Below are 26,982 nucleotides of genomic sequence, written 5' to 3'. Positions count from 1 at the left end.
CAGGGGGATCAGCTGTGCGGTGTGAAGCCGGCTTCCAGGAGTCTTGGGAGCATGTTTTGTACATGCCCCATGCCACCAAGCTGTATGGAAACCAGCTTTTCATGCCAGTCTGTAAATGTGTTAACCACCAAAATGACAACTTACTCTTTTAATTCTGCACTAGTTGCTTGTTAAACTGTTACTGTATGTTAGCTTTCATTTGGTGAAATAATATGGTGATGCTCACACATAGAAAGAAGAAAATTGAAATGCTTGTTCTCTCCTTTCTTTCCTCAGGACCACTTCACATGTAGTACTTCCATTGGTAATCAGTAAAAGGCAAAATTCTCCCCCAGTTTCTAGAGGACATGGAAAGACTTTCTAACTTACCAGTTCTAGTGAATGTTCCTTCATAAATTATACTTACAAGAAGCATCAGAGTTGTTGTTGTTCATCTGTCAAGTGCTATTCTTCCCCACCAGTCAAGGGGCACCACAAAAACTCTTGTGGAAGTAGTGGGGGTCAAGTTAAAAATTCCAAAGGCAGCAAGGCAGTGCTCTGTAAATAATTCTATTGGCTGTTTTATCTGTTCCTATAACACCTTTTGTCTTTTGATGATCCACTCCCTTTGCATATTTTCTGTCCCATTTGAGGAGAGGAGCTATTATGCAGCATGCATGGGCTACATTCAGAAGCAGAAATACAGAGGTGGTGCTTTGGCAGGAATTATTGTTTATTCTTAAAGGCCAGTCTTTTGCAAAACAGATATACTATGAAGTATACTACTTACCCATACAACTCTGTGTTTTCCTCTCAAGAATGAATTAGTCCTTGTGCTTGAGAATAGATGTCATTCATTAAGCTACTGGCAGTGTTTATAAAACTCTGGTTGTCTTCTGCCAATAGAAACCTGTGAATCTGCCCTAGACTCATTGCATTTCACATAAGCCAGGTGACAACAGAAGGGCTGAGCTATCATATTCTGCTCTTTGCATGTTCAGCTCTAAAAGAGAGCTCCTGAATAGAGCTCTTGATACAAGTAAATCTTACTTCTTTAAAAGACTTTGTCTAGTGACAAAAAAACAAGAAATAGCCTTGAGAATCTTTGGGGAAAAATCTTCCTTCTTTTTGGAGAATTATACTTTGTGAACTGTTTACCTGAAGAAGGAGAAGTAGACTTACATTGCTGCTATAGACAAAACATTCATCATTGCGCAGTAATGGTTAATACTTCAGAAACACAAGGTCATCTGTTTCTTCCTTAGCATTCTTTCATATGAAACTTTCCACTTGTCTACCTGTGTCAGCATTAGCCTTGGTGTGATGCTGTGTTTGTGCACTTCTACCAGGTTCTGTGGGGCCAATTATAATTGAAATTACAACAACAAACTTTAAATCTCAAAATATATTTTTATCAACTGTACAAATTATGCATTAATTCTGACAGACCTGCACTGTCCCAAAGGTTTCATGCATGCTATGAGGTGCCGGTGCAGAACTTGATTGTAGGACTCTTCTGCCTGTACTGCTCAGTATTTCTGCACTATTTGGTGGAATCTTAAAACCCTAAATTAAAAAGAAAATACAAAATAGAAGAAAATGCAATATAGAAATTACACTATAAATATTTTATCCTTTTGTGCCCTACTAAATACACAACTGAAATACTACCATTCAAAGTGAAAAGGACATATTCTTTAGCCCTGGTAATTGCAACTCATTTCCAACTCCAGTTCTCTTTCTCTTCTGGACTCAACCAACATACATCTTGTTCCTTGGGATTTCCCTATACACTGGGCCAAACCAATCTTCATAGGGTTTACATTTGCATCAAAATTTAACAGTAGTTAAATTTAACAAGAGCAGCTTTAAATTTTGGTAAATGACTTCACAGAGTTAGCTTTATCAGCATTGTTAATGCAATACAACACCATCATTAATGTGGGAAAGGGAAGAAGCCTACAGATCAAATATAGGGACTCAACAGACCACCCTAAAGGGCCGGCCTATAACCGCCCCTTTTCATGCCATATTGGGGCTGCGGCAGTCACACACCGCAATCCCAATCCAACCTTTCCAGAATGTGAAAAGGAGCTGCAAAAAATGGCACCTTTTTGCATCTTGGAAAGGGTGTCATAGCCATAGCAGTCTGGCTATGTGGCACTCCTTTGGTGCTGCATTGTATGGACACAGCGCCGGAGGAGCGTCATGATGCTGCGCACTGTGTGGAGCGGTGCGTGGCATCTTGGGCCCCGGGGGCAGAGTCATGGCATGCATCATCTGGATGCAACGCCCTGACTTTGCCCTCCAGGCAAAAACATTTTCTTGTTGTCATTTGGCTCATTTGTATAGGTGGAATTATATTAGCAATGTAAGAGGCATAAGCACAAAAAGAGATTAGCAGCATATTGAATTTAGCATGTAAATCTCTCTGAAGACTCTTTTGCACATTGCGTTTTGTTCTGAATGTAGAAGAAAGGAAGGAGGACAAGCAAAGGCAACAGCAGGGCTTGCTCCATTTCGGCAACCCTTCCACTCTCATCCCCTACACAGGGCCAACTATATTAATTTCCTTATGGGGAAGAATGTGAGATCCTGGCTCCAGCACTAGTAGTACTGTACTCTTTATGTTCAGTTTAAGCATGTTTTTCTTGCTGTATTTGCTGTATTTTGTAATGTAGCAAGCTGTTATGAAAGCTCCAGTTGTGATGTGGTATATAAATCTTCTAAATCTATAATAAATACTATAGAGCCAAATCCCAAGTATGAAATATATGTGTGTGACATCATTTATGATTTAGACCCAATTATTGAGGCAGACAGCTGGAGGAATGTCACAAAGAGAAGTAAGCCAAGAAGGAATTGTTCGGGGAGCTTGCAGCTAGAAAATAGATTCGAAGCTCTTCCCTTATCAAGGAGGATGAAGAAGAGCAGCATGGACAGACTTCAGGGACAGAGCAGGGGAGCCTGAGAGTCCCACCCAAGGGAACAGTCGCTGCTAAGCCTCGGAGGAGGCGTGTGGTCGTAGTGGGGGACTCCTTGCTGAGGGGTACAGAAGCAGTGATTTGTAGGCCTGACAAGATGTCTCGAGAGGTGTGTTGTCTTCCAGGTGCAAAGATCCGTGATGTGACAGAGAGGCTGACAAGACTGGTCAAGCCTTCTGACCAATACCCCTTCCTTTTGGTCCACGTGGGAACTAATGATACTGCAAGACACAGCATTCAGAACATCAAAAGGGATTACAAGGCGCTTGGTAGGAAGCTGAAAGGAATGGATGTACAGGTTGTCATCTCGTCTCTTCTGCCAGTTGAAGGGCATGGTCCAGGAAGGGAGAGGAAAATCACGGATGTGAACAACTGGCTTCGCAGATGGTGCCGCCGAGAAGGATTTGGATTCTTCGATCATGGGCTGCGGTTCCATGAGGAGGGACTTCTTGCAACAGACGGGTTGCATCTCACGCCAGTTGGAAGAAATGTTTTTGCCAACAGTCTCAAGAACTTGATCAGGAGAGCTTTAAACTGAGTTCCGAGGGGAAGGGAGGCAATATTAAGGAAGGCGAAAGGGATGGCGAAAATAGTCAAACTGACATAGAGGAGACAAGGCAAACAGTGCAAGGACCCAACAGTGGGAGGCAAAAAAACTTGCACAGGCAGCAAGTAAAAGGGAACCATGGTCTGTGATGTCTCTACACTAATGCACAGAGCATGGGAAATAAGCAAGATGAACTCGAACTCCTAGTACAACAAAGCAAATATGATATAATAGGCATCACTGAAACCTGGTGGGATGAGTCTCATGATTGGAATGTGGAAATAGAGGGGTATAACCTTATTAAGAGAAATAGGCCAAATAAGAAAGGAGGAGGAATAGCACTATATGTCAGAGATATTTACACCAGTGAAGAGATCCTGGACATCAATCATGGAAGCCAGGTGGAGAGCATCTGGATAAGAATCAAAGGGGAGAGAAACAACAAGGATGTTATGGTGGGAGTCTACTACAGACCCCCAAGTCAGACTGAGGAATTGGATGATATCTTTCTAGAACAGATGACCACACAGTCAGAAAAGAGAGATGTAGTAGTGATGGGCGACTTCAACTATCCTGATATTTGTTGGAAGTCAAACTCAGCAAAATCCTCAAGGCCTAGCAAATTCCTCACTTGCCTGGACGACAATTTCATGGTCCAAAAGGTGGAAGAGGCAACAAGGGGGTCAGCTATTTTAGATCTGATCCTAACCAACAAGGATGACTTGGTTAATGGGGTGCAAGTGGTGGGATCATTAGGTGGAAGTGACCATGTTCTCCTGGAGTTTGTAATACAGTGGAAAGGAGAAGCCAGGCATAGTCAGACACGCATCCTAGACTTTAGGAGAGTGGATTTCAGTAAACTTAGAGAAGTATTGAGAGCGATTCCATGGTCAGAAATACTAAAAAATAAAGGAGTTCAGGACGGATGGGAGTTTCTCAAAAGAGAGATACTGAAGGCACAATTTCAAACAGTTCTAGTGAGAAAGAAAAACGGGAGGTGTCTCAAGAAACCAGGATGGATGACTAAGGAACTTTCAACCGAGCTAAGTTTGAAACGGAGCATGTATAAGAAATGGAAAAAGGGGGAAATCACAAAAAAGGAATTCAAAGAAATAGCAGGCATGTGTAGGGGTAAAGTCAGAAAAGCTAAACCGCAGAATGAACTCAGGCTTGCTAGAGAGGTTAAGAACAATAAAAAGGGCTTTTTTGGATATGTCCGCAGCAAGAGGAAGAAGAAGGAAACAGTAGGGCCACTTCGTGGAGAAGATGGCAAAATCCTAACAGAAGACAGAGAAAAGGCAGAATTACTCAACACCTTCTTTGCCTCCGTCTTCTCAGAAAAAGAAAAGGGTGCTCAACCTGAGGATAATGGAGCAGAGGACAGAATAGGGGAATTTCAGCACAGAATAAGTAAAGAGATAGTAGAGGAACACCTTATTAATCTAAATGAATTTAAGTCTCCGGGACCAGATGAACTCCATCCAATGGTATTAAAAGAACTGGCAAATGTAATATCGGAGCCATTGGCAATAATCTTTGAAAACTCCTGGAAAACAGGAGAGATCCCAGCAGACTGGCGGAGGGCAAACGTTGTCCCCATCTTCAAAAAGGGGAAAAAAGAGGATCCCAACAATTATCGTCCAGTTAGTCTGACATCAATACTAGGAAAGATTCTGGAGCAGATCATTAAACAGAGAGTCTGTGAACATCTAGAAGGCAATGCCATAATCACAAAAAGTCAACATGGGTTTCAGAGAAACAAGTCATGCCAGACAAACCTAATCTCTTTCTTTGATAAAATTACCAGCTTGGTAGATGAAGGGAATGATGTGGATGTAGTATATCTTGATTTCAGTAAGGCCTTTGACAAGGTTTCCCATGACATTCTTGCAAACAAGCTTGTAAAATGTGGGCTAGACAAAGGAACTGTTACATGGATCTGTAATTGGTTGACCGGCCGAACCCAAAGGGTGCTCAACAATGGCTCCTTTTCATCCTGGAGAGAAGTGACCAGTGGGGTCCCACAGGGCTCTGTCCTGGGCCCAGTGCTATTCAACATCTTTATCAATGACCTGGATGACAGAATTGGGAGCATACTTATCAAATTTGCAGATGACACCAAGTTAGGCGGAATAGCTAATACCCCAGAGGACAGGATCAAGATTCAAAATGACCTGAATAGACTAGAAAGCTGGGCCAAAGCTAACAAAATGAAATTCAACACAGAGAAATGTAAGGTATTGCACTTAGGGCGGAAAAATAAAATGCACAGATATAGGATGGGTGACACCTGGCTGAATGAAACTACATGTGAAAGGGATCTAGGAGTCCAAGTAGACCACAAGTTGAACATGAGTGAACAGTGTGATGCGGCAGCTAAAAAGGCCAATGCTATTTTAGGCTGCATCAATAGAAGTATAGTGTCTAGATCAAGAGAAGTAATAGTGCCACTGTATTCTGCTCTGGTCAGGCCCCACCTAGAATATTGTGTCCAGTTCTGGGCACCACAATTCAAAAAGGACATTGAGAAACTGGAGCGTGTCCAAAGGAGGGCGACAAAAATGGTGAAGGGTCTGGAAACCATGCCCTATGAGGAACGACTTAGGGAGCTGGGGATGTTTAGCCTGGAGAAAAGAAGGTTAAGAGGTGATATGATAGCCCTGTTTAAATATTTGAAAGGATGTCATATTGAGGAGGGAGCAAACTTGTTTTCTGCTGCTCCAGAGAACAGGACCCAGAACAATGGATGCAAGCTACAGGAAAAGAGATTCCACCTGAACATTAGGAGGAACTTCCTGACAGTAAGGGCTGTTCGACAGTGGAATGCACTCCCTCGGAGGGTGATAGAGTCTCCTTCCTTGGAGGTCTTTAAACAGAGGCTGGATGGCCATCTGTCAGGGATGCTTTGATTTGGATTTCCTGCATGGCAGGGGGTTGGACTGGATGGCCCTAGTGGTCTCTTCCAACTCTATGATTCTATGATTTTCTAGGATATCTTGTATTCTTTAGAGGCAGAAGTAAACTGGCATTATAAATAATGTTAATGTTAATAATTTAACAATCAAATGTGAATCAGATGTTAATTATTTATATTGCATACTTGAGAAATTTTCCTGGGTACAAAATGTAACTGCTTGATTATTATCAAATTGTGTTTATGTATTTATATTGACTTATTTGAGCTATTATTCCATAAAGTTAAGGTACATTAAATCTAATAGTTTCAAAGTTTCAGCTTGACTTGATTCTAAATGAATACATTTCTGAATAAGCTACCATTAAATCAGTAGGAAAAATATTTGATTCTACACTGCGTGATAGTTATCCAGCCAAATCTGATTTATGGTGCAGCTCAGTTTCATTGATCGATGGGATATGTGTTGGCATTTACTGGTTCATTTGTGCATACACACAAATGCAAAATAATTGTTTCACATTGAAGTAACTGACACTGTAACTCTATATACAAATATTCAGAAGTAAGTCCAACTCAATTCCAGTTCAGGCTTACTCCTGGTTAAAAATGTACAGGAATTACAGTCTTAATCAGTATAAAGCTGTCTGCTTTAAACGGGCATAGATAGTTACAAAATCTGTATATATTTTTAAGGAGTGGTGCAGGTTTGGCATCATACTGTGTTAGGAAAATTATAACAGTTTGTTTAGAGCTCCATAAAACTAGATATCCACGAAGTTAGATGACCTTAGACTTAATATTTAGTTCCTTCTGACCTAACATATATACTCGACTATAAGTCAACCTCATGTATAAGTCAAAGGCAGGTTTTAGGGCCAAAAGTATGGATTTTGATATGACCCATGGATAGGTCGAGGATAAAAGTTAGGGGCATGTAATGAAGGATGTAAAGGATGAAGCAAAGGAAAACAATGCCAAAGAACTTACAAAATTCCACCAGGCGTAACTATTTGTGTTCATACAAAAGGATGAGAGAGTAAGAGGAAGTCAGTGCTTTCAGAGAAGATTAAACTCTTGCCTTTTGCCAGGGGATGGTTTGTGTGTGTATAAAACAGTATTTACATTGACCTGTGGAAAAGTCCGGTTTTTGGGGGGTCAATTTTTAACCTAAATTTTTAGACTTATACATGAGTATATACAGTAATTCTTTCTGAATCTGAATGAGTTTAATTAAAGATTATGTTAATTCTGAGTAGTGTACAAATTCATTTCTGAATATATACATTGCATGTATATGGCCTTCTGTGAACAAAAGGGTCTTGTTCCATTTATAGAAGGTCCTTTGACTTAGTGGAGGCTCTTGATGATGGAAGTGTGAAAGGCAATTTCCCCCAGTTCTCTTCTCCTATTGCTTTTTTATCACCTCCCATACTGTTCTGTAGCACCCTAAAATTTCTGAAAGTAATTTGCAGTACACAGGGGTACTGCAAATTAGGAGAAATAGCAAACATTTACCAGTTTCCTAAACAGAATTCCAGGTTGAATAATAGCATATTCTATGGTGAGTGTAACCTGCATAAGGTCCTAAGTAGTGCACAAATATGTAGCTGGTGAACTTTTCTTAGATGTGTAATTGACATGGGATAGTAATGCTCTTTAAACAAAATATTTCAACTGTCATTCTTGAGAATTTAGGCAATTGCTGAGTATAATTACAGTAGTTAAAGTTACCAGTTTCCTAAATAGCCTTCTTGCACTATAGTTTTTAATTTCAACTGCTACTGTTGGTTTTTTTTCTGCAGACCTACACCAGTTATCCGCTGGATTAAAGAAGGTGGTGAGCTTCCTGTCAACAGAAGATTCTTTGAAAATTTTAATAAAACCCTCAAAATCATAGATATTTCTGAAGCTGATTCTGGAAAATATAAATGTATGGCAACTAATCCAATGGGTTCTGCTCACCATGTCATAACAGTCACTGTGAAAGGTAAATGCAATCTTTTATAGAACATAAAGAGGCTGTAACTTTTTATCCCATTAAAAAACATTAATGGAGTCACCTCTTTATACTGCTGAAAAAATTTCCAAAGGGGTAGCCATGTTAGTCTGTGGCAACAAAACTAGGAAAGATTCTTGTGACATTTAGATCATATTTATTATAGTATGAACTTTGGTGGTTTAGCCTGCTTCTGTAAGTGATGAATCCATCATCCATCCATCTATTACTTTATTTATATCCCGCTTTCCCCCCAGAGCTGAGACTTGCATCTGATGAAGTGAGCTATAATTCATGAAAACCTATACTGCAATAAATCACTTAGTCTTTAATAGAAGTCTTTATCATTTTTACCACTGAAAACAGACTTTCTAAACAAGGGCTGGCATCCTGTTAGTTATTTATATCCTCACAAGCTGACCCACAGTCATATAAAGGTAAATGGCAACATTTCACAGTTCTCTTATTCTCAGGAGAGGAGCAGGAATGTAGGTGTTTCTCTGGGACCACTGCACAATTGAAGCCAAAAGTGTGGATCTCAGTCAAGCATTCCAAATTCAAGTGAGATTTACAGTTAAAAAAGGAACCTTGTAGACCAACTGGAACAGCAAATTGATAGATAATTAATTAAGGTTTGATAATTTCCAAAGGAGTATCTCAGTTATTCTGCCTGGACGTATTAATTGATAATGCCTTTCATCCAGAGAAGCATCAGGAGTCACCTCTCAACTTATGACAACCCATACATTTTTCTCAGGGTTTTATTAGGTGAGGATTACTCAACTGCTATACATTAAAGAACTGAAAATAATGTCAAACTTATTATGTTAACAGTAAAATAATAAATAAAGGCAGAAATTAATATCATGGAGGAAGGCACATTCTAGATTGCTCTCAAAATACCTTGGTCTTTCCCTAGACTTTGTGAGGCTCCCCATGCAGGTAACCTGATCTCCCAGTTGCTCTAATTCTGGACAGTGGCTTCCCCATGTTGAATATACTTGACACCGGGCCTCTGCTCAGTTTTTGCCTTTCTCTTCCTTCACAGTTCTGCCATAGGAAGGAACCAGAATTGCTTCGCACCCTTCCTCTCACCCCACTAGAAAAAGCTTTGGCAAGACCATTCAGCAGATTGGACAAGCTCATTTTTGTAACAAAAAGGAAATGATTTATCAGGGAAATGGAAGGAGTGGGAACATTACCTACCTTCCTTACTTCATCGGGATTTTTCTAGATTCAAACTACTAGCAACCAGTTTTCTTATACATTTTTATATGAAACATTTTACAGCTTTAAAAAGTGTAACCAGAAGCTTTCAGACAAAATATTTGATTAATTATTTTAAGTGAGTGTGAAATGCAGTGCAGTCTACCCTTCTTGGCCCATATTTCTTCTTAGGGTTGGCAAGCTGCAGTGCTACAGTGGCAAGATCCATAACTGGCAAAAAAAAATCATATTTCTTGTTTTCTTGATCACTATCTTTATACCTATTCTGTATCCTGCCTTAAACTATCTTGTCTCTCAGGTCTAATCTCTACGGCAGAAATAATGCAGTTTGACACCTCTTTAACTGCCATGGCTCCATCCTGTGGGATCCTGGGGTTTGTAATTTGTTGTGGTACCAGAGCTCTTTGACAGAGAAGGCTAAATATCTCACAAAGCTACAAATCCCATAATTCCATAGTATTCAGCAATGTCAGTAAAGTGGTGTCATACTACATTATTTCTTTGGTGCAGATTAGACCTGAGTTCTCTTCACCCTTACTTTTTACATCAGTGATTTATTCCAAGCTTACAAATGCTTAATGGAGTTATTCTCTCCCTAGAAGCTACATGAGCTTTAAAGATCTCAGATGGGAACCCATTTCTTTCTCACTCAGGAAGTGCTCTACTGCCATTATAACAGCAGTATACCTTAGTAGAGGTTTTGTAATTTTGCCATTACACTAATTCAATCAGTAAAAAACAGAATACCATTCCAAGCATGATAAAAGATACTGGTCTCTCTCTCTTTAAATTCAGCTGCACCTTACTGGATAAGAGAACCTACCAACCTTGTATTATCTCCTGGAGAAGATGGTTCCTTGATCTGCCGAGCAAATGGCAAACCCAAACCCAACATAAGCTGGTTAGCAAATGGAGTACCCATTGCAAGTAAGGAGTATTTTTACTATTTTCAGAATTATGTTGAAAGGTCTGGATTGGTATCAGTGGTACCATGAGATCAGGACCGTGGATCAAAACACCAGTACTCTGTTAAGCACAGTATGTAGGAAGGTTTGCAAATATCAGGCCTAGTTTACCACATTTCAAAGTAAACAAAGTAATACATACTAGAAACCTAAAATCTCCACTCTTGTAAGGCACTAAGACCAGAGTATAACGTTACGTTACATCAGCACTACATGAAAGCTGTGAGAAAGCAGGATAGACATCCCAAGAACCTACCAAGTGGCCTGAAGTTTAGGGGAGAGAAAAGCAGGAAGTGAGGAAATACTTCAATGAGGAAAACCAGCTTCGCCATCTTCATGAAGTGAGATGTGACTCACTTCTTTCTTTAGGTTCTATTCCCCTTTCCATTAGGCTGCTAAGCAAGAGCCTTAATCGTGGACTCTGATGGGGGCAAAAACTTCAACTTGTGCTAGGCACAGAAAACAAGAATCCTCAAGTTATACAGTACATCAGATAAAACAGTAAAAAAAAAATGTTGAGATTTCCAACTTTTTTGAGATTTCCAACCTTTGCAGAGCAGTGACAAAATATATTTATTTATAGAGATAATACTTTTACCTCACCAAGAGTGCAAAACAAAAATACACATTGGATGAATGGATGTGTATTTTTGAATTAGAAATTCTCTTTTTTATTGTGAAACACAGCTTGACCAATTAACATTAATTGCTGGAATAATAATTTGTTACAGCATTATTTAGGTGTGGCACATAATGTTTTTTTATTATTTTATTATATTTAAATACTGAATATTATAGTTATTTCTGTTCTGTTGTTGGAGCAGTGTTCATTACCTTCCTGTGAGAAAGACATTCTTTGATGTAAAATGTACTGGAATAGCTTACCTTTGATTTTAGACACAGATGAAAGTATTTTTGTGACTGATGCCTTTCTCCTTAACTGTAGGAAGATGTAGACCAAGAGCATCATTTCAAAGAAAATAGCAAGATTTGAATTTCAAAGCTACATAGTCCCTGTAGGCCTGGCAGTGTGTTTTCTGTATTTAAGTGAGGGGGGATGGGATGCCCTGGGCTTTGTTTTCTACATCATGCACTTAAATGGAAAGCTGAAAGAGACTAAGTACTATTGAAGAAAAGATACATTTGAATATGAGTGTATGTGTCCGCATTTGTGCAAACACATTTGTACACATGTATGCATACACAAATGCTCAGATACACACAGATGAGTGATGATAAGTACTCAGAAAGAAGGGAGACAATATCATTAACATGGAATATGCAGCTTTCAAAAAAAGGACCAAATACAGTTGGCCTCCCCATTTGCGCATCTGATTATTCACACATTTGATCAACATCCATATCTCTTGGAATCTCTCTAGGTCCTCCAGCGTGACCCTTCCAGAAGGTGACCATAGACCACCAGAGATTCTTAGAGAAAACACTTCTCTAGGCAGTTGTAGGTCCTTCAGTGCAATTATCTGGTCAACTTCTGCTGGATGTTGGCCACAGAGTTGCACTGGAGGAATTAGAGGTTCCTAGAGAGGTGCTCTCTTGGGTTAAAAAATTGATGTGGTTTTTTTTTTTGAGATTTTTTCACTTTCACAGTGGCCTTGTGCCCCTAACCTCAGCGATTGTGGGCACCCCACTGTTATTAAGCACAATACCATATAGTTGGACTAATGATGTTCATATGTGTGCTCATTTAAGAATTTGTGGAATTCGTGGTTGCATGACTAAATAGTATTTCTTGAGTTCTGTATCCTGGCTTGGAGTGCCAAGATTAAACCAGGACTTCACTTTTGAGATACAGTATAAAGGGAACCCCTGATTTAAAGTAACAACAATAGAAGATGCAACTTCAGCAGGCGATAGGGGATAAGGCAAAGATGATAGTATTCTTACATTAACAAGTCATTTTTATTGAGTTACTCTGTAAGTCCCGACGTTATATTAGTTTGTTCAATAACCATGTTATTTAAGGTATACTTCATATATTGGTTGTTATGAACTTTTTAAAAATTAAAAATAAATATCCACTCTTTGTCTGAAACTTTTTTCTTCCTGGTACTGTATTCACTCCTATTAGGCTCAGTTTATCCTCCCAACTTACTGTTGAAGCAGCTAGACAGCTAATTTCTCTTATACTTTTAGTCTACACAAAATGCAGTTGTTTCTCTAATTTATGCTTTGGTTTCTTGTCCTTTAAACTTAGGTTTTGGTGGTAAAAGTTTGTATCACTTATTAGAACCTTCAATTTCCTAACGTTGATTTATGTTCTTTAAATAAATCTTCAGGTCTTTCTGCCAACCTCTTTTTATTTCTTGTTACTAATAACCCAGTGAGAATGTGTTTTCTAAAATCTTAAACAATTGTTAACATCTGCTGAACATTCCTAACAGTTGCTCCTGAAGAGCCTAGCAGAAAAGTGGATGGTGATACAATTATTTTTACTGATGTGCAAGAAAGGTCAAGTGCAGTTTATCAGTGTAATGCATCTAATGAATATGGATATCTGCTGGCAAATGCATTTGTGAATATTTTAGGTAAGACCATAGATTGTCTTTTTTAAAAATGTAGCAAACTAGAAATAATTAATAGTGATTTTGTTTGGCTTCCATTGTTTACTGTGTAATCCTATAAGTGTTTCCTTAGAATTTAGTCCCACTAAGTAATTCTTTCAGCGGTTGACAATTTATTGAAAGCTACATAAAATACTATGTGGCTCAATTTCAGGCTAACTGGCAGACTGTATCTCCCTGTATGAGCCTGCCTTGACCTGTAGATCGTCAGAAGCCCATCTTTGAGTTCCACCACTGCAATTATGGTTGGTAGGGACATGGAGATAGGACTTTCTTGGTGGTTGCCCTTAGATTCTGGAACTCACTTCCTAGGGATGCCAGAATGGCCCATGCTCTACTGCCCTTCCATTGGCAGGCAAAAACCTTTTTATTCTGACAGGCTTTTAAAATGGAAAGTTTTAAACAAATGAACTGAGGGTATTGTACTTTTAAATCTAAACTGTTTCTATTGTGTTTATCTTTTAATTGTATTTTATCTTTCTGAGTGTAATTTTAAATCTTTTTAATTTTGTCAGTAGTTTAATCCCATTTTAATGTTTCCTTTTGTATGTTTGCATCTGTACTGTTTTTTTTAATTGTAGGCTGCCTTGAATACCAATGTTGAGAGAAAGACGGGATATTAAAAAGAATGAAAAATAGAAAGCATAACCAAAATTACATCTCCTTCCAATATAAAATTCACCACCAAATGTCAAATCAGATTAGTATATTTTACAGCATAATCCCATGGGTAGCTGTTTAGATGTAAATCCACTGTTTAGTGAAATTTACAACCATATTTGACTAACATATTTCATTCTATGGAATAAAGTCTGCTAGAAACTTCAACATTAAGTTTCTTTAGAGGAAAATTTATGATCCTAAACAAACTTGCTTTGAAGCAAGTACTAATGAAGTGAACTAGTGAAGTCAGTGTAGTTTCCTTTTAGTTTCATGACTAGTGAAGTTAGCATAGCTTCCTATGGCCCTAATCTAAGTGCTAGTCCTAATCACAGTTAAATCACCTGGGGGCGTCTACACCACCCACTTAATTTGAGGCCAGTCTGGAGTATTATGCCCTGGACTAGCTTTGGACCAGTCCAGGGCATAATGATTACTCTTTGGAAATCATTGCATTTAGCTTCGCTAGGATAGACCCGGGATGTAACTTTCTTGAGGCAGCTCTTATCACATTCACCTATCGCCAGGCAGTATGCAGCCTTTATGCAACCTGGGTTTCTCCATGCTTGCTCACATCTTTTCAAGAATGGGAAAATCCCATTCTTAAAAAGCTGCGAGAGAAGCCAGGGTTGCATACAGGCTGCATATTGCCCAGTGATGGGTGAATGCGATACTTAAGTAAGTAATGGCCTGGGTCTATGCCAGCAGTGTAGCTAATGTGATAATCTTCACATTTATGTAAACTTAAAGTAGTGCAGTCAGCCCTCCATCCACATATTCCACCATCCACAGCTTGAAAATATTCTTCCCTAAAAAATAATCCAAAAAGCAAACCTTGATTTTGCCATTTTTAATAAAGGATACCATTTTGCTGTCCCATTGTATATAATGGGACTGGAGCATCCACAGATTTTGATATCGATGGGAATTGCTGGAACTAATACTAAGGACCCACTGTGCTGGAACTAATACTAAGGACCCACTGTACCATTTTTCATTAATTTTCCTATCCTTAATTGTAGTCTTGATTAAATAATATACACCATGCCCGCCTCAAATGCAGGCTTGCCTTCCAAGGATTTAATCATCCACAGACATCAAGCCCCATTGACTTCAGTGCCCACGTGTGCATGCGATCCCAGAAGAATGGCTGCATGCACATGTACCGCCATTGGATACTACTGGACTTTAGGTCCCCGTGGCTTATGCCTTCCGGGAGGGGTGGGCACGGAACCCCCATGGATGAGAAAGGCCCACTGTATTTACATTCTGTAAATTAGATTGTAAACCTGAGGGCAGGGAACCGTCTAATTAAAAATAATAATTGTAAGCAGCTATGATAGCCTTTAGGGCTGAAGGGCGGGGTATAGATACCAATAAATAAATAAAGGAGCTAGCTTTAGGCCACTTTTCTATACAAACATATGCAAGATGTTAACACCTTCATAATACATTTTTTATTTTATTTTAGCTGAGCCTCCAAGAATCCTTACTCCTCCAAATACACTTTACCAAGTCATTGCAAATAAACCAGCTCTGCTAGACTGTACTTTTTTTGGTTCACCTGTGCCTGAAATCGAATGGTAAGTCACTTACAACATAAAAATCTTAAAAGATTTGCATTTCATTCATAGTAATCATTTACTGTATGTTTCAGCGTATTAAAAAGCTAAAGATCCTGTTGAAATGGGGAGCTATCCAGACCCCCTTGCATAAGGGAAAAACAGCGTATGCTCGAGCCCCATTGAAAACAATGGGGTGCTTGCATGCAGTGCAGTGCGGTGTGCGCACCATTGTTTTTCCCACGGCGTGGCTTCAGCGTAAGCCTGCGTATTGCACAGGTGCACTGTACTACAATTGATTGAATAAGGCCGACAATTATTGGAATGGCCAGATTGTTACTGCATTTATTAAAACCATTGTACTGTTGGTGACCTGACTATTCACTGTCATTTTACTTAACGAAGGGTGCTATGAGTTAGTGGTGCAGCTGACGACTCGTGTGCTTGTGCAATCAACTTGTGAGTGGGAAACAAAAAAATTATGGGCAGCAGTGGGGCTGGTGAATTGTCAATCCCTTCCCCCATATCTGCATCAACACACAGCCCACATTGAAGTACAAGAATTCACTCTTTCTGGCTTCGACCAGAATGCACTGGGATGCTTGGCCCTAGAGTGCATCTTGGGTGCGTTTTCCACCCAAAGCCATTTGTTTTCACCTGTGAGGACAGCTTTATAGAAGCTTCAAGGGATATGTTCTCTGTAATTTTGTCATGGACAGAATGCATTGACCCTCTGAAGTCGAAAGCTTTCCTGGATAGCATCCATAGTTTTTTGTGAGTTTTTTGGGCCGTGTGGCCGTGTTCTGTGGCTGGCATCTTCAGAGAATGGTGGTATAGACAGAGATGCAGGCGAAACATTAGTAATAAATTCTTCCAGAACTCAGCCACATAGCTGGAAAAACCCACAAAAAACCATTGACCCTCTGAATGCATAGTATGCTCCTGAACGTATTTGAGGGTGGCTTTTTAAAAAGACTATGGTCCCGAACAGACAGGTCAAAATAAAGCTGCTTTGGGTCACTTTGGAGGTATGCTATTTAAATGGTGCATACGTCCCAGGAGGCCGGAAGCCACACCAAAGCTACGCTCCAGTTCTAAGGACTGGAGCGCAGCTTTGGCACAGCTTCTGGCTTCTTAAGACACATGCATAATTTAAACAGCATACCTCCAAAGTGACCCAAAGCAGCTTTATTTTGGCCTGTCTGTTCGGGCTCTATGTTTTGTCTTTTGTCTGATTGGGTTCTTGCACTTACTGTGATGAATTTTAGATGGTGTATATTGTATTTACAATTCACTAAGTACTGATGCAGCTTTGGAGTGTAAATGTGTGTTTAAAAGCTATTTATCCTCAAATGAAGATTAAATTAATATATAAACTTGGATAAATATTTCTGTTTTTGACACATAGGTTTAAAGGAGTGAAAGGTAGTGTTCTCCAGGGAAATCAGTATATTTTCCATAAGAATGGAACACTGGAAATTCCTGTAGCCGAGAAAGATAGTGGTGGCACATATACCTGTGTAGCAAGAAATAAATTGGGAAAGGTTCAAAATGATGTTCAATTAGAAATCAAGGGTAAGAAATTATGCCTAAATTATAAACTACTGTTCAAAATTTACTGTTTTTTTTAAAAAAAAAATTAAACAGCAGACTTATAGCAATTTTATGTTTCAGAGCCAACAGTGATTATTAAGGAGCCTGAACACAAAATTGTACAAAGGACCGGACAGGTTTCCTTTGAATGTATAATTAAACATGATAGTACCTTAATATCCACAGTTACATGGTTAAAGGACAATAATGAATTACCAAATGATGAAAGGTAATATATTTTTATATAAACTTAATCCCAGAAACTGTTGTTCACTTTGATTTAATATTGTTTCTAATATTGATCGCAAATGTTTGTAATTACCAATGGATAAATATGGAGACAGTGACCATCTCTGTCTTATAGCTCTAGTTAATTTAAAGTATGACAAAAGCATTTTATTCAGCAAGGTTCTTGAAGTTTTGAGACTAAAGCAAAAACAGCCAAGCCCCGAAAGGACTTTTCATGTTGGTAATGAAATTATAGGTTTGCTCTTCACTAACCTTAATTGTTAGTTTAGTAACCAGACTAGATAATCTCTTATAACTACCAGTATTCCGATTCAGACATCACTGTACTATGTAGCCCTTAATATTTATTAACAGTTAAATGCAGCAAGTAAGTAAATGCATTGTAATTTCAGGTTTATTGTTGGTAAAAACAACTTGACCATTATGAATGTCACAGATAAAGATGGTGGTGAATATACTTGCATAGCTAATACTACTCTGGACAGTGTATCTGCAAGTGCTGAGCTCATAGTTGTTGGTAAGTTTCCTTTTAACATATGCTAGGGCAAACACATTGTTGTTGTTTTACTGTAAATAATGTTGAACTACTGTGATGTTTTGTAAAATATTGAGAATAAAATCCATTCATTTACTTGTTTTCCCCATAAGTTTAGTAATACATCTTCTATAGTAATTTTCAAGTTGCTGGTGGAATGGTATCTTTGGATCCAAGCCACAGTTTTTCATGTACAATTGTAGGCCATTACTTGTTCAGACACTAACATCAGGGCCCTCTGGACCCTCATACAGGTTCTCAGAAAAGCCATTGCTGAAGTTCAGGGATAGTGTGAAAGGGTTTACAGTGAGGGGAAAATATCAACAGAAATAGAACATGGGCCAGATGGACAGGAAGTTCTCTTGCATAAAATGCCCCATCTTTTGCTGATTCACGCTTGTTGGCAGCATCTCTTACGTCATCTTATGCCTAAGGATTCTCCACCCTGCCTCAATGACCTTTTGAGTGTATTTGGATCTACAGTGGGGAGGAAAAGCAGGAAGATACCGAACATGCAAGTCTTTATGCTTAGCCTTTTCTAGCTTTGTAGGTTTTTTAAAGCTGTCCTGTGCATTTCTTTTATTTATTATGTAAGCAATAAACTCAAATATGTTTTCACAGCAGTGATGACACATTTGAAAGGGGAAGATTTTCCAGAATTTGATTTTAAAAGAGCTTGATAAAACTCAAGATCAGTTACATGGGTGTGATCCAGCAAAAACAACGGTACACATCATTGACTGTTGGATGTGGGAGAGTTTTTTCAAGCTCTTCTTGCAGGCAGAGATGCTAATATGCCTTGTTCTAGTATGGATTGCCCTATCAGTATCAAGTGTCTTTGTTTATAGTATTACAGCCGTAACCCTTCTTTGCAATCCAACTTGTTTCTACTTCTTAAATTAGAAAAATCTGTCTGTATATACCTGTCAGAGAAAATACTCAAAATTTCTTAATCCCTTCGATGAACTGGGACTTTATACTCTGCTAATTGATTTTAATTTCATCCATTGGCTATTTACCTCCTAGTTGGCAATAATTATAGATAAATATTAAGGATTAAGGGAAGAGAAAAAGTAAACTCTGCCACAAGCCATGAGCTAACTAATCCACATGAATAGCAGCCTTCTCCCGGGAGGCTTTACATTCAGTGAGGGAGTAATACAGTATGTGTGATTCTTGTGGTTGTGATTTTTTGGACTGGGGAATTAATTCAAATAAAGAAATCTTAGATTATGATAAACATTAAAACAAGATGTTTTATAGTCCAGTGCTTATTAAGCAAGCCTTCTTGTTATTTGCTGTTTTCTGAAAGTATCTGCACTTTATATCAATTTATCACTTGTCTGTGATAGGTTGTTCACAACTAACTGGAAAGGGTATCATTAATTTTATGTGTCATTTTTTCAGCTTGACCCCTAATCTCCAGTGCATGATTAGAAATTAAACTTTTCCATATAACATAACTTTGCTTTATAATATTCAATCACTGTAATAATAACCTAACTGAACAGTTGTGTGTTTTCTGGCTACTAACACTGATTATATACTTTATATTAATATCCTTTTTCAGCTCCTCCAACAGCTCCACCTGTTGTTTACGGTAAACTAATAAAAAGTCTTGTTTGAAACATATACTGTACCAAATATTCCTAAACATTCTGCTTATTTCAAGTTGAAACTTATTTCCTTTTTTCTTTCATTACATTTTACAAATTTAATTTAAATCAAATGACCATTTATTGTTTTTTACCATTATTCTTATTAGTAAATGCTTAAACTGTTTCATTATTATGGTTAAATAGCCTGATGTTCAGGGTGAATATTTCTGATAAGAACTTTTTTCAATATAATGGGCCTGAACAGACAGGCCAAAATAAAGCTGCTTCAGGTCACTTTGGAGGTATGCTGTTTAAATGACACATGCATCTTCAGAAGCCTGAAGCTGCGCCAAAACTGCACTCCAGTCCTTAGGACTGGAGCGTGGCTTTGGTGCAGCTTTCGGCCACTTAGGATGCATGCTTCATTTAAACAGCACACTTCCAAAGTGGCCTGAAGCAGCTTTATTTTGGCCTGTCTGTTCGGGCCCAATATTTCCTAACAACATTGAGTATATTTCTGAAACTTTTGTGTATGCTTTCAAATATAGTCAGTTTATTCTTGCAGTGTTAAAGGGAGAATAAAACAAAGGGCACACTTGCCACTGTCAATCATGTATCTAAGTACTTAACATCTTTTGACATAGAAAGGTGTGAGCAATTTTGCACATGGTATTTATTTTGTAATCTTTGGCCTTGAAGTTTCTCAAGCCTTGAAGTGTTTTCTCTTCTGATGTACCATTTATTTTCTTTAACATAAAAAAAAATCAGTCATTATATACAAAATTGTTCATATGCTATTATTAAAAACACAGGTCAGAGTTACTGACATGATGTTTTGTCCAGGATAAATAGAATCTATTCTGAAGAATAAATCTTAAGAATATGGATTCCAGAAATCCTAAGTTTCAGATGTCACTGTTTAGTTTCATTATGACCCTGTTTGAACAGACCAAATTAAAATGGTCTCCCTGCACCCTCTCTGTGGGGAGACTGGACTACTCAAGGCCAAAGCCCTGGTTCTGGTGTGAACAGACTGGATGACAGCAAGCCCATTCAGCACTAGAATGGGATATATTCCTTAAAACACATTAAAAACCTAATCAGTTCCTCCATCTTTCCAGAATATCGGGAGCCCTCCATTCTGATGCTAGGTGGTTGTTTGAAATGTGTCCTGCTCTGCCACTTGGTGCACTGACCACTGCCACCAGTCACTCGCTCTGAGGTCAAAATGAGGCGCCCAGCTATGTAATTGATGCTGGGCACCTCATTCTGACCTCAGGGTGCCCATGCAATCAGTTGTCTGACCTTGGATCAGAGGGCCATTGCAACAAAGGAGGGTTGGGGAAGCACCTAGGCTAGGATACCCCAAGCTGCCATACACCAGTGTAGACAGGACCTATGACACATATTGGCCAAGGACTCTTACAGATTGTTTCATAAGTTGTTTCTCTGACACTGTACTGCAGTCCTTTGAACTGCAGCAAAAAGGAGCTGGATAAGCTGATAGTATGGGTTGGGGCCAGTGGCCACTTTGAGAGCGGGCCGTGTGGACGGCATGGCCCCGATACAATTCTGGCCTTGTGTTTCTTTAGTTTCCGCAAACTTCAAGAACTCAGAATTCAAGCTGATTTCTCAATTAACACCACAGCTTTCTCTCTCTCTCTCTTTCTTTTTTTGCATACTTGGATTCGTATCACAATCCCTGTCTGCTTTTTCAGTTTGCTGAGAGCTAATTTCTTCAAATATGATCAAAGATCAGCCAGCTGATAAATCAACAGTTAAGTTAGTGTGTTTAGCTGTTTGATGCCACTTTAACTAACATGGCTTCATCTTACAGAACAGTGGGATTTGTAAATTGGCTGAGTTACTTAAAAATATTGAATTACAGCTTTAGAGCCTTCTGGTGGGGGATTCTAAATACCTCACCAAATTCCAAATCCCAGATTCTGCAGCCATATTATAGAAAACTGCAGCAATTTTGCAGTGTGGATAAACCCTATAACAGAGCTTAGAGAAGTACTTTTTTCAACTACAACTCCCCAAATGCCCTACAGTTTTATGGAACTGGTCCTCTTCTAGCTTGTGACAGTAGCATTGCTTTTTATGCATGGATGGAATTTTTATTTCTTCCTGAGAAGCACTATGTACATGGCAATGGAATGTGCACTGTTAGAACAGGGATGGACAATATGTGGCCTTCCACATATTGTTAGACTTCAAGTGCCACCAGTACTAGTCAGCATAACTAGTACTAAGAGATGGTGGCAACTGCACTATAGAAATATCTAACGGGCTACAAAATGCTGACCCATGTGATTAAAAAGGGGTTTGCCTTAAAACCTACCTCAGAAGTAACAAAAATAAATACAGTATACAGAGGGCTACATGATGCTGAGCCATGGGATTAGAAGGAGGTTTGCTGGCCTTAAAGCCTACCCAAGGAGTAGCAAAAGTAATTGCAATGTACAAAGTGTATCTTCTCCCAGTAATAATACCAGCAACTCAATCCAGCTGGGGAAAATGATCTAAGACTGGAAGAAGAAACATATTTGTCAAAGACAGAAACAGAAATATTTATTTCAACAGAGCAACAGGTATAATTCAAAGCTCTCCATATGCAGTTATTATATCTAACCACTTGAATTTTTTATTTCATATTATTACATACTTGATTTCAATTTGCAATGTTTACTAGTAATCAATATTTAGGATGAAGCAACAGAACATTACATATAGTTTCCAAAACCAAGCAATAGGAAAGTATAACCACAGATTAATCCCTTTGAAAGATTTGGCAAATAAAAATAATAACCTAGCACCAAAAAGCAAACAAAGGCTACACCAGTTGAGCTTCTGTGCAGGTGAATTTCCAGTTATGAACATTGCTGCATTCATAATTAATATATAATATTATGGCCAATATGTCAAGACATTATTTTTTTCCAAAGCTTGCTGTTAAATTTGATTTAAAGATGAATGTAGGAAAATGATCTGCTAAAACTTAAATCTAATAATTTGTTCCATGTCGAGTAGACCCACTGAATCAATGGAGCAATGATAAGTATTGACCTATCAAGTTCCCAATGTTTTAATAGGTTTTGTGGAGAAAAGGGGCCTGTACTACAGCTGAAATCTACCCAGAATTGCCTCCTCTCCCCAGTGGCAGTAGTGCTGCCACTAAGCCCTTCTTTGCAGATTTAACCTTCCACAGATTCTTGTTGGTGTAAGAGCTCAACACCCTCCCTCTTGCTCTTATGGCTGCTGGGAACAAAAGATAATAATGATAGGGTTCCTGGTAGTGGTGGTCATGGAGATGTGTGACCTGAGCTTCCCCTTGAGGAAAAAAAATCAGGTGTTTAAAAAGGTGAGCACTTATAACAACAAACAAACAAAAGGAAAATTACATAGTACAGTGCGCCTGCATTATATGCAGCTTTCAGCATATGCTGAAACCGTGCCGGAAGAAGGCTCAGCGCCCCCTCCTGGAAGGGGTAATGGCATGTGTGCCACGCCACAGGCACGAACCCCATTCTTTTGAATGGGGTTCGAGCATATGCGGAATTCCCTTTATGCGGGGGGGGGGGGAATCTTGAATGAATCCCCCACATAAGGGAAGACCCCACTGTAATAGGTACTGTAACTGAAATTATGACAAGAAAACTCAACTGATTTAAAGCACAAGTTTTCAAAGTGCCTTTCCACACAAAAAGAACAACTCCACCTATTTCCAACTTTGTCTTCCAATCCCTTTCCAAAAGAACAGAAAACCTGATACATATAACTAGATGGCCTTTGGTTTCCTACCAAGGGAAACTTGGGATTCCATTCCTCGCTCAGAGGTAAGCAGTTATTACCTCTGTACACTACAGACCCCTCTCTGTTTCTAATCCCTCAGAAGTCTCAACTCTTTTCTATTTCTCCTCTACCATTGGCGAACCGATCCTGTCTGGGAGTCAGGGTCAATCAGGTCTCTCTACCTTCTCACCTTCCATTAGCTAGCTGACAGAACCTTTTGAATGTCTGAGCCAATCAGGTCTCTCCACTTTCATACCCCCATTGTCTAGTCCAAACCACGAGCCTTATTCTTCTCCCCTGAGTTAACCGTTTTCATAACCTGATCCCAGATGCTTTACAAGGTCATTACAGGTGTTCTCTCTTTGGGACTATTGTATTTGCAGCTTAAGTCCCATACTTCTTGTTGCTGTGTTTCTAACTTAATGACAAATGCTATCCATCCAGAAATAAATTTTTAGGGGGTAATGTTATGCCATAACAGTTAAACCATTCAAAATGGGGGTGAAAATAATGTGGCTTTCCAATTTATTTGAACTCAGAATTACCACTACCTGTGTTTGTTAGAGGTTCTGGGAGGTTTATCCAACCACACCAGAAAGGCCACCCCTGATTTAAAAGGGAAAGGTCACCCTTGATTAGTTCCATCTAGAGTAGACACACTGAATCAATGGGACATATAGTGGGTCCTTCCCATTGGGAGGGGCGGTTGGGTCTGCCCCCTACTGAGATGGGGAAAATCTCAGAATCCTCAAGCCCATGTTAGTCAATAGATGGTGATATCTGTGTACTTATGTCAGCGTGTCCATAGGTACGCCTCTCCATTGGTTAATATGGGGTGAGTAGCAAGAATTCCAATCCATGGATGGCTAGCCTGCTGATATGGCAGACTCACTGTATATTCTAAGGAATAGTTCTTAGCTATATTTCAAATATCCTAATTTAATTAAATTATGACACAGAGGGTGCATTTCTACACTGTAGAAATAAAGCAGTTTGCAACCACTTTAAGTTCCATCCTTTGGAATCCTGGGATTTGTAATTATATACGGTCTTTAGCTTTCTCTGCCAAAGAGTGCTGGTGCCTCAGAAAACTACAAAACCCAGGACTTCCATATGAATAGAGACATAGCAGTTAAAGTGGTGTCAGACTGAATTATTTCTACAATGTAGAAATGCACCCACTGTGTTATAATTTAATTAATGGGGATATTTGAAATATAGCCAATAGAAAATGGCCAAGGTTTTTGTTCATTTGTTTTACCCCTCAATTCCATCACACACACCAGTGCAGAGGAGGCTGGGTTGCACCACGGGAGTAGGCGGAGATCACTGCACCATCTCTTGTTTCTCCGACACTGTGGGCAAAGTCTCATATTGGATGACTTTTGCCTGGAGAAATGCAATTAATTAAAAATAATACTTACCACAAGAAAATTAGTATTCTCAGAGTGGTTCTAATGCTGTAATTCTGAAACAGTTTTTTGTAAATATGAATGTTTCTTTATTTTCCTTTTTGTTAAAAAAAACTTCATGTACAGTAGCTCTCTATTCATGACCATTAATCATAAACTGAAACTGCTGGTGAACCACGCCACTAAACTTTTAAGTTACAGTTGTTTCTTCAAACAAAATAAAACCTGGCATTAGAGTTATGGCAAGTTTCCCCTTCTTTTTCACATTGTTTCCCAGCAAAATCGGTTATTCATTTTCATTGCAGTTGCATGCTAGTTATCAGTAAACCATTTTCCCATGGTGTAAGGAGATGTGTTCAGAATTTTCTACATACAGTCTCTTCATCTTTATCTTAATTTGGCTTACAGATCGTCCTGATCCACCTTTTGATTTGGAATTAACAGATCATCTAGAAAGAAATGTTCAGCTCACCTGGATCCCGGGCAATGACAATAATAGTCCTATTACAAGTATGGTTTGCTGCATTCATTGCAATGTAATTTCATGAAAGAGATTTTTTTAAGGGCTGAAACAGCCATTACATTTACAGAGTATGTTATTTTCTCTTTTTATAGAAGTATGCCATTCAGTTGTAATTAACTTGGCCTAAATACAGTTATTAGTCCTAACTAAAGTGTATGCATGGAATCAATGGGAATTTTGTAACTCAGTAAGTCTACTTTAACTGAGACTATCAGTTGGATTGAGGTCTTTGCCAGCAGAACAGTCCTTGCCATAAAGCTACATTGATGACCTACCATAGATTAATGGAAGCTGACACAAAGGGTTGGGTTAAATAAGGGACATTTTATTGACCTAGAATCTATCTATATCATGATGATTCTGGAAGAAGCAAGAGGGAGGGAACAATCTGATGCTGGTTCTGCAAGTGCCACTCCTTAACTACCTCCTCAGCCTTCCTTTCGGTAAAACACCTGATCACAGGGGTCAGTCCAATAACTTGGTTGATCCTGAACCAGCCTTCTAGTGGAAGACAAACCAAGGGGCTCCCATTCAAACCGTATGACTTTCCAAGAGAATAGACTCCATCTCCACTCCCAGGCTGCAGGACCCTAAATGGACATTTCCAAAGCCCTACCCTATAACAAAATATAATCTATACACCAAAATCCTTATAGTCTTATAAATAGGCATGTGGAGGGGTGGGTAGGCCTTTTATTGCCTCTAGCTCTACCCTCCCCCCCCCCACACCAAACACACAAAGCGTCCTGACATAAGGGCATTGTCTCCCTCCAAGGAGGATATCAAAATTGGCCTTTCTCCCTGCAGTGATGTTCATTTCACAGGTCTGCTGAGAGCTTAGCCCAGGAAACCATAATCTAAAATGTATTTTTCCAACTAGAGTTAAAAGGAGCAATATAAACTATTCTTCTGCATTGGAATATCAACAACCCGTATGATATTAACTTGTATCAAATAATGCTTTGATCTGTTTTTTAAAAATCTGTTCCACTGTTATCACTGCTATCCAGAGATTCCTCAGCATGGATTTATCATATTTGACATTGCATCTGTTTGACTACACTCATGGCACTGGCAGAGTCATCTGAGACGTTCTGACAGTTTCCATGGAATCTTTTCTTTTGAAATACCTGAACATTTTGCTGTATAGAACTATCTTGAAATAATTCTCTTTAGTTTGTTGTGTGAGGCAAAGTAATGTTTTCTGAAGTGAACATCTTTATCTGTATGTTTTAAACTTTAAACTTTACAGAGTTTATCATTGAATATGAAGATGCTATGCGTGAACCAGGGATGTGGAACTACCAGACAGAAGTCCCTGGAATCCTCACAACTGTACAGTTGAAATTGTCACCATATGTTAATTATTCATTTCGTGTAATAGCTCTCAATGATATTGGAAGGAGCCAGCCAAGTGAAGCTTCTGAACAATATTTTACAAAAGCAGCAAGTAAATAAACATTATTAACTTAGATTATGGATACTATTGAATTGGACAAGATAATTATTACTCAATAGTTTCTGTATTACTAAGATATAAATATTTAATTTCTAGAGCCTGATGACAATCCTACTGACATTCAAGGGATTGGATCAGAACCTGATAATTTGGTGATCATGTGGGAGGTAAGAATTTTTTTAAATGTTTAAACACTTCAAGAACAATATTTATTTATTTATTTATTTATTTATTTATTGTATTTATACCCCGCCCTTCAGCCCTCCAGTGTGACGATCTCAAGATAATTCTCCTTCTTTTTTCAAACATGCAAGGAAATGCTCACCATGAGAAACAGAAATTTCCTTTAGAGACACATTTAGACTTGTGTTATACATCCTACTGGAATGCCAGTAATCA

At 38.8% G+C, this 26,982-nt stretch overlaps 1 protein-coding gene across 14 annotated transcripts in view; it reads left to right on the top strand.

Moving 5' to 3' along the window:
* The window catches only part of NRCAM (neuronal cell adhesion molecule), a 183,765-nt gene that overhangs the window by 105,368 nt on the left and 51,415 nt on the right, over positions 1-26,982 (top strand). For 11 of the 14 annotated variants that reach the window (XM_042466811.1, XM_042466810.1, XM_042466812.1 and 8 more), the window contains 10 exons: positions 8,230-8,414; positions 10,446-10,577; positions 13,018-13,161; positions 15,329-15,440; positions 16,828-16,994; positions 17,094-17,241; positions 17,654-17,778; positions 25,010-25,111; positions 26,377-26,574; positions 26,680-26,750. In XM_042466811.1, the coding sequence (XP_042322745.1) occupies positions 8,230-8,414; positions 10,446-10,577; positions 13,018-13,161; positions 15,329-15,440; positions 16,828-16,994; positions 17,094-17,241; positions 17,654-17,778; positions 25,010-25,111; positions 26,377-26,574; positions 26,680-26,750 (1,384 nt within the window). Of the gene's footprint in view, positions 1-8,229; positions 8,415-10,445; positions 10,578-13,017; positions 13,162-15,328; positions 15,441-16,827; positions 16,995-17,093; positions 17,242-17,653; positions 17,779-19,366; positions 19,397-25,009; positions 25,112-26,376; positions 26,575-26,679; positions 26,751-26,982 lie in introns of all 14 variants that reach the window. The other 3 variants (XM_042466801.1, XM_042466802.1, XM_042466797.1) reach the window with 1 other exon arrangement.

Source organism: Sceloporus undulatus, chromosome 5 (genome assembly GCF_019175285.1).
Source record: "Sceloporus undulatus isolate JIND9_A2432 ecotype Alabama chromosome 5, SceUnd_v1.1, whole genome shotgun sequence".
Taxonomy (NCBI): domain Eukaryota; kingdom Metazoa; phylum Chordata; class Lepidosauria; order Squamata; family Phrynosomatidae; genus Sceloporus; species Sceloporus undulatus.
Note: the sequence above shows the minus strand (reverse complement) of the source record. Positions and strands in the feature narration are given on the sequence as shown.